At 48.7% G+C, this 8,648-nt stretch overlaps 1 protein-coding gene across 5 annotated transcripts in view; it reads right to left on the minus strand.

The window, feature by feature from the left end:
- Riiad1 (regulatory subunit of type II PKA R-subunit domain containing 1) overlaps nucleotides 1-8,648 on the minus strand; it is an 18,397-nt gene continuing 9,749 nt past the window's right edge. For 2 of the 5 annotated variants that reach the window (XM_063281076.1, NM_001144957.1), the window contains 3 exons: nucleotides 3,681-3,727; nucleotides 2,464-2,589; nucleotides 1,875-1,987 (listed from right to left, as the gene is read on the minus strand). In XM_063281076.1, coding sequence (XP_063137146.1) covers nucleotides 2,519-2,589; nucleotides 3,681-3,727 — 118 coding nt within the window. In that variant the 3' untranslated portion in view covers nucleotides 1,875-1,987; nucleotides 2,464-2,518. Of the gene's footprint in view, nucleotides 1,988-2,463; nucleotides 2,590-3,680; nucleotides 3,728-8,648 lie in introns of all 5 variants that reach the window. The other 3 variants (XM_039101539.2, XM_006232847.5, XM_063281074.1) reach the window with 2 other exon arrangements.

Consider the following 8,648-nt stretch of genomic DNA (forward strand, 5'->3'; position numbering starts at 1 on the left):
TGTAATCCCAGTTCCAAGGGATCTGACGCCCCCTTCTGGTTTATTTGAGCACCAAGGATACATATAATGCACAGACATAGATGCAGGCAAAACACTCATACTCATAAAATATAAGTAACTTTTTAAAATGTATTAAATAAAAAAAAGAACAACAGAGGGGATAAGCATCTCTCCATTGCTATCAGGGACCCTCCCGCCCAAGAATGAGCTGTTAGATACCCCACCAGCCTTAAAGCAGGCATCCAAGCACCTCAAATTCCCCTGCTCCCCAATCCCACCTTCTCACATTCTTCTCACTGGGGACGGCCCAGGAGGTCTAATACAACATTGCACATAAAAAGGCTTCACTGTGTGTATGTTTTCTGATCCAAGCTTTGTTTTAAAGATTTGTTTTTATTATAATTATGTGTGTGGTGGGGGGAGGGGAGTATGTGCACATGAGTGCCCACAGAGGTCAGAGAGGTCAGAACTGGGTTCTGACTGGGGTTGTGAACTGCCCCATTCAAACTCAAGTCTTTAGGGAAAGCAATGTGTGCTCTTAGCCACTGAGCCATCTCTCTAGCCCTGTGGTGTGTGTGTGTGTGTGTGTGTGAGAGAGAGAGAGAGAGAGAGAGAGAGAGAGAGAGAGAGAGGGCCACACGCACACATGTGGAGGCCAGGGGGGCAGTCTCGGGTGCTGGTCTTCTGGCACCAAGCACTTTTATTTATTTCATTTCATTTTGATTTTTGAGACAGGGTCTTTCAGTGACCTGGAACTCACCTACTAGGTTAGGCTGGCTTACCAGGAAGCCCAAGAAATCCGCCTGCCTCCACTCCCCCAGTTCCGGGATTACAAGTGTGGTGGAAGTCCACACCGCCACACTTAGGGTTTTTTAAATGTGAGTTTTGAACTCAGCCTCCAGCTTCACTGTCTCCCGGCCCCTGTTCCTGTATTTCCTAAGCAAGGACAGCTCTGTCCGTGCCCGAGGTGCTGAAGTATCATTCTGAAAGCACAGAAATAACTCCTCCAGAGCCAGGTGCAGCAGCAAATGCCCATAATCCCCAGCACCTTCAAAGCCGTGGCTGAGGCAGGAGGATTACGGCGAATTTGAGGTCAGCCTGGGCTACAGAGTGAGACTCTTTCTTGAAACCAACCCAACCTCTGAGGGTTCCAGTTCAGAACTTACACGGTTCTGAGTCTTCCTGTCCCCTGCCCTTTTTACCACTGCAGGTGAGGGCAGCGAGGAGCAAGGGATCCAAATAACACTCAGCCACTGCTCCTGTTGCCATGGCGATGTTGACACGGGAACACAGGAGGGGCCTTTATACAGTGGAGTCAGCTGACTGCAGAGGCCAAAGACCAAGGCAACAAACCTGAAAGATGCCCGGCACGCGTGTGCACACACACACACACACACACACACACACACACACACACACACACACCTAAACATGCAAAGGGCTTCATGCCCATCTGGACATCCTTCAACCTCTTAGCCAGACATCAAATAGATGACTGCCTTGCTCCTAAAGTCCCCAAGAACAAAGTCCTCTACCTCCCCCAGCCATCTGCCAGGTGTATATTTCACTACGGTCACGGGCCTCTTGAGTGTTCCATGTCTGTCCATCTCTCTTGATGTACTTCCAGCCCGATTTCTGCTTTCCATTTGAGGATACACAGGAGATAGGATGCTGAAGTCTGGACCCACTTGCTTTTATCCCAGCACAGCTAACTACGGCTTGCTCAGTATCCCCCACCTCTGGATGTGGCTGGGGTGGGAAAAGTGTCTGGCACCCATGCCCCTGACCACCTCCAGGAGAAAAGGGGCCGAGTCAGGCACTGCAGGCTGTCAAGCCCAGAGCTCTCCTCCCTTCAAATGAAAATAAGACAGAAGGCCGGCAGGTCTGGATTTAATGAGGATCCTAAAGGCCCCTACGACAGGAGAAGGTCCACATAGCTCGGAAACCCATAAGAAGGGCAACACTGCTCTCGGGCCTCCAGACGACCCTGCAAAACAGAAGTGGATTCATGAGATGAGGAGGGTGGCCTTCCCACCTCACATTAAGAAAAACACAGAGAAATTTTAAAAAGAAAAACCCTCTCCAGCCTTCAAAATGGTTTCAGGAATCATCCTGTCTGTGGGGGAAGGGGCTATAAAACACATTGTGGCCTTAAGGGCTTATCTTGATGTACAAGGCTGTTGGAAAAACTGTAGGAGAGACTCTACTCAAGACTCTGAGGTCTCCTCACCCCTAGGACTCAGGAAAAGGACTTCCTGACCTCTCCCCTCCCTAATACCCAGGACAACTTCCATATCCATCCCCCCCAAACCACCTCACTAGACCAAAGACCCCTGTCACCAACACAGAGACCAACTCCCGGCCTCCGTCCCCCTAGACTGTCAGGAAAATGGCCTGCTGTCGGCACACTGCTCTGCTGTTCCTCCTCTTTCATTCTTTCACAGGAGTGAGGCTAACACCCACCCAAGGCTGGACTCCTTCTGCCTTCTCCCAGCAGCTGAGCATTGTGGCTTGCTAATTAGGCTCCCTTCTTCTCTTTAATTAGCTGCATGTGAATTTTGTTGGGAAGTCTTGGATCTGTGAAATAGTCTGGGATGAAAATCAGAACAAAATCATTCACACTGAAGGGGAAAACCTGGGCGACAGTTTACTCTGCTAAAGAGTCATGCTTTGTGCTAGCAGGGCTCCCTGGTGGGCCCCTCTTAACAATACAATCTCGGGGGTTGGGGATTTAGCTCAATGGTAGAGTGCTTGCCTAGCAAGTGCAAGGCCCTGGGTTCCGTCCCCAGCTCTGGAAAAAAAAAAAAAGAAAAAAAAAGAAAAAAGAAAACAATACAATCTAGTGTCCATACTGCCCCTGGCCGCCGCCCCCATAAATACCAGGAAACTATCCTAAGCAAGGCTTGTGCAGGTGGCCCAGGCATTCTGCTCTTGGCCCACTCGATGCTTTGGGAGCCACCAAGAGCTGAGATTCTGACTTTTCTGCCTCGGGCCATCTTAGGACCTGGCCTCCTCCACTTAGGTTGGTGCAGACCTTTTCTGAGAACACCCTCACCCAGGAGAGCCAGGCTCACAGCATGACGACAGAAGACGGTTTTTACACCAGGAAGAATGTGAGTCACAGTGCATCTGCTGTGGTGGTGAAGGCCTCCTCAGAGCACTGTGGGCTCCCAGGGTTAACTGCACCCAAGACGCCAGCTGCAGCTCCTCACTCTGTATTGTTTGACCCGAAGCCATCTCTGCAGCCAAGTCCATTAAAGTCACCCGGGGAGCCTTCAAAACCTTGGCTGCCTTGCCCTGCACCAGACTAATTAAATAGAAACCTCTAGAGGTGAGGCCTGGGCATCAGCATTTTTTAAAAGCTCCCCAGGTGGTTTTAGTGGGCAGCCTGGGTCAGGAACCACTTTGAGATCTCCATAGACTAGGGCTGCCTGACTCTCCTTTGGGAATCTCAAAATTCTTAATCCTCACCAAGAGAAGTCCTGCCTCAGTGCTGTTCTGGCCTCATTTTGAGAAAAAGACAGGAAAATGAAAAGCTCTTCAAAAAAACAGCTCCTGCAAGGGACATCAGGTGAAAATGGAACCTAGACTCCACAGAAAGTCCCAGGCTTGTCCAACTCTAGACCCCAATTCTGCTTCTTGCACAGACATGAGGGACACCCCCATTTCACTGTACTCACATGCAGCAAATTCAAGAATGTTCTCTGGTCTTCTCAGAAACATCTCTCTGTAAAATATTTTTAAAAAAAGAAAAGAAAGGAGGAGATGATGGGAGGTGCAGGCTGCGGCCACTGCCCCATCTTGCTCTTTGGAAAGCAGATTAATGACAGCCTCCCTTCTAGAAGTCAATAGATCAGGGGGTCTTAGACAAAAGTCATGAGGATCTAGGGTAAGGAACAAAACAATGGAGTGGCTGGGCATGGTAACCATGCCTTTAATCTGGGCACTCAGGAGACTCGGGCAGGTGGATCTCTGTGCAGTGTGTAGGCCAGCCTGGTCTACACAGTGAGGCCCTGTCTCAAAAGAACACAAACCAAGATTCAAACAGAAATCAACCTAAGCCATTTTCATTCCAAGAGGCTCTGCGCAGCAGGCAGGTGGGGTTCTGTCACCTGACACTCCCACACACTCAGCCAATGAACAGTGTCTCCCGAGCCTCCATGCCCAAAAGTTTTCAAAAAATTGTCAGAATGCAGCCCTGTGATGGTCTGGAAGTTTATCCATGGATTTCCCCAGGCCAGGGAGACAATGAATGAGCTAAAAAACAACATTAAGGACTTGAGAGGGGTTCTTAGCTCTGTTGAGCAGCTGACAGACGTGATGGTAATGCCAAAGTTTCCATGCAACCAGGGTACTGGAAATGTCTGACAGCCCAGAAAATTTCACAGTTCATAAAACATGCACACTAATACCATCTCACTTTATGACGTCCCCGCAAGTGATAATTGTATCCTATTTTGCTTATAAGAAAACTCTGAATCTTCACCAAGAGAAGTCCTGCCCCAGTGCAGCTCTGGCCTCATTTGGAGAAAAAGACAAGAAAGTTTACATCGCAGAGACCTCAAAAAGGTTGATCATGTGCCCAAGTTCACACAGAGTAAAGAAAGCAGAGGCCCAGGTCTGTGTCTCCAAGGCCAGAGCTCCCTCTGGTGATTTCCTGGCCACAGACCGTCCGACCTGGCCGGCCACCTTCAGTTTCAGGCACTCCCTTGGCTGAAGTCTCCCTTCCTGAGAAAGCCCTCACCCAAGGCTTAATAAGTTTGTTTCATTCCTCCTTCAGTGCAATTAGACAACTGTTGAGTATAAATTATATGTATGTAAGTAACTACGATATGTGAGGAATGATTTTAAAAAGAAGGAGAAGAAAGATAGGGGCTAGGAGGATGACTCGGTAGCAAAGAATGCAGCTGCCCAAGCAGGAGAACCTGAAATCCAACATCGACGTCCAAATCCAGGCCACGACCTGGTGCCTGCGACCCCAGCATTGAGAGGACTGGAAGTACAAGGATCACTGGGGCTCGCCAGTGTTTAACCTCGATCAGACTCTGTGAATAAGGCATAGAGTAGTCTGGCCTCCACATGCTTGTGCATGGACACACACAAGCACAAACACACACAAACACAAACACACATACAACACACACATACACATACATACATACATACATACATACATACATTCACACATATACACATGTGCACACACAGATATGAGTACACACAGACATATACACACATCCACATGAGTGCACACATATCAAGTACACACATGCACACAATAAATATAGCCCAGTCTCAATTAACTTACAGGCAAAAGTAGACAGGTAAGTTTCCCAAAAGGCCAAGGAACTTCAAGTAAGTGCTAAAAGGTTACTCAACAGTACCTTGGGAGGGGGACTGGTTGCTGAAAGTGAGACCCCAAAGCCCTTCACAGAGTTTTGTGATACAAATGGGATTTAACTATCAAAAATAAAGATTGAGAGACCAGAACATTCCAGGGCCAGGGAAACAGCAAGACCAAACAAAGCCCAGAGATGTCAACAGTCCTGTGTCCTGGGTGTGGCTGCCTTGGGGTTAGCAGCTGGGTTGTCTTCTGTTTTATCCCCAGGGTCCGGGAGAGCACTCAGGGGTGTCTGCTTGGGCTCCCTAGGCTCCCTGGGCTCGGGGGATAGCTAGAAAGGTCGTCTGGTCAGCATACAGACATGTGTGGTGGAAGAGACATGAAGAACTCGGGATGGAATGGTTGGTAGAGCATGTGTTTAGCACAAGACACCAGGGTACCCGGCACAGTGAAAAAGAAGGTGGTGACAGCAGCGTGTGCTGGAGTCCCAGGCACAGGGTGCAGGTAGTACTGAGGAAAAAGAAGTGGGCACAAAGTGGCAGGGACTAGAGAATGCCACGGACAAAGGGCAATGGATTTGTGCTGTTAGACCTGGTTCACACCTGTCCTCCCACTACCCAGAGGCTGAGGCCAGCCTGGCCTCTGTTGTGAGACTTTTTCCGAAATCCTTAGCAGTGGGGTCCCTTGAGATGTCTGTTCCTTCATCTGGAGTGTAACCATGCATGGGAAGTCTGTCCAGCTTAAGACTTGTCACTTGTCTCTATATTTCAACAGGTTGTTTGAAAATGAACAGAAAAGGCAGCGTTGAGGAGCCGTTCTCAAGAGTCTTCCAGACGAGGGTGACAGACAGAGCTGGAGGAAGATTCGTTTGCCTTAGCCTTCGAGGATGGTGCAGTTCAAGCTGAGTCTCAGGTTTCGGGGTTTGCTCCCCATACTTCTAATTTCTCCGGTCCAGACTGAAGGTATTAAGTGCACTGCATTTCTGAAGGGTGGGGGCTAAACGACCACAAATCACGGAATCCAGAAAACCCAATCTGAGGATGCTCTTCCCAACGGGAACAGTTTGCAACTTCATCCAGCTTGCACATGAAAGCACACCCCAGGGACAGGCCTGGACAGGCAAGCTTCCTTCACCCGGCCTTCCTTCCCCTTCCTCTTTACAGAGGGGCCAGGACGAGCTCACCCAGATGAGCTTCAGGACAGTAAAGCCACTTGGGTTGGGCTACTTGGCCTTGGGAGGTGAAAGGAGGAAGAGGAGGGCTTTAGGGGCCGAAGGGATACTGCAGAGCTGGTCCCAGATGCCCCATCTCTTCCTGGAAACTTCCTGGACAAACAAGGCACAGGGCCACCCAGAATCCCACCCTCTCATTCACCACCCAGTGTGCTAACCCCTTGTTTGTGGATGATGCAGGGTAGGTCTAACACTGGGTCCTCAGTGTTTTTTAATTTCTCTGCCAGAGCCATCCCCAGCTTAGACTGTAAGCTCCCAGCATTGGAGCTGCTCGTTCTTTATTTCCCTTTAGAATAAAAAGTGCAAACAGAAACCCCACATCTGACGCTGGAGAAGACTCTGAAATACCTTTTGTTTTTCAAGACAGGTTCCCTGTATGTAGCCTTGGCTGGTCTGGGACTCACTATATAGACTAGATGGCACCTTGAACTCACAGAGATCTGCTTTCTCTGCCTTCTGAGTGCTGGGATTAAAAGTGTAGCCCAGCACACCCAGCTTGCATGCAGTATCACCTGCCCTTCACAGAGGCCAGGTCTCGGTGCTCACTAACTCCTTTCCTACCTACTGTGTGCATCTGAAGCTCCTTGGAGAAATGGCAAAAATATGAAAACTAGCAAGATCCAAGGAAAAGCAAAGGGGCCTGGGAAGTCAAAAGGACTTGGGCCTGAACCCAGGTCTTCACACGTGGCTAAGAAGTTCCGCGTGCACCTGTGCATGCAGCACTGTGTGGTGGGAACAACCAGGGCATGGGAGCCCTGGTCAGCAACCTGAGGAATGTACTTCCCACCTGAGCTTAACTTGTCTGATTTGCAGAAACGGAAACAATAGAGGCTGTCTTCTATGTCTTTCTAAGATTTATTTTTACTTGACGAGTATGAGTGTTTTCTTAACATGTATGTAGATGTACTACATGCATGTGTCATGCCTGAGGAAGCCCAAAGAAGTTGTCAGAACCCCTAGAGCTGGAGTTACAGGCCATTAGCCATCCTGTGAGTACTGGGAATTGAGCCAAGGTCCTGTGTAAGGGCGGCAAGTGGGCCTAACTGCTGAGCCATCTCTCCAGCCCCCATAAAATGGCTTTTAATTAATAATAATAATGGGCTGAGTGTGTGACGCACACCTTTAATCCAGTACTCAGAAGGCAGAGGTGGCCACCAGCGTCACGTTAACCGTGCTGACTGGCTGGAATCAAACAGAACTTTCGCGGGTAACTCTTGCTGCCTCATGACTCCTCAGTTCTTTTCCTGTTACCCCACTAAGAGATTGAGACAGGGTCTCACTATGTAGCCTGGCTGGATCTCTATGTAGATCAAGCTGGCCTCAGACTCACAGAAATCCCCCTGCCTCTGGCCCCCATGTGCTGGAACTGAAGGTATGTGCTATATCCAGTGTCTCAAATCCAGTGCCTTACCACGGGGCCTTTCTGCAGTCTCAGATTTTTCTGTTTAGATGGAATACCCTGCAGAAACCTGTTCTAAGACACCCTGGGAAATGGGGATTTTATTTCTTTACTGATTTCTAGCTTTTTGAGATAAGGTTTTACTCTGTTATCAGACTGGCCTTGAATTCCAAATTCTCCTGTCTCTGACTCCCAAACTGTGGGACCATGAGATTGCCATCAAACTTGGAAAATAGTATTATTTTGCCTTAATATTTTTCTTTCTTTTTGGTTTTTAGAAATAAGGTTTCACTAATGTCATCCAGGCTGACCTTGGACTTGTGATCCTCTTGCCTTAGCTCCCAACGCACTGGGTTCCTTGTCATTTTTCTGCAGCATTCTCAGGTAGGCCATGGTGCACTACTGGAACCCTTTCCTCCTGTGGGTGGGAGCAGTGTTCCACACCAATGCCCGTCCACTGTTGCCCAATGCCACATTCCCTCTCCGAGTGACTCGGGGTATATACTTATCTTTAAAGTCAATGAACATTAGCATTTTAAAGAGTGTAGAGATAACTGAAGAAAATTCCCAAGTGTCAGTTATAAAAGGTTGACCCTAAGGTATTCTCTAACTTTTAAGAGGTCAAAACCAAGATACACTGGTGTATTTGCGTAGTTCCAACCCCTGGGATGGTGCTG

Source organism: Rattus norvegicus, chromosome 2 (genome assembly GCF_036323735.1).
Source record: "Rattus norvegicus strain BN/NHsdMcwi chromosome 2, GRCr8, whole genome shotgun sequence".
Lineage (NCBI taxonomy): Eukaryota > Metazoa > Chordata > Mammalia > Rodentia > Muridae > Rattus > Rattus norvegicus.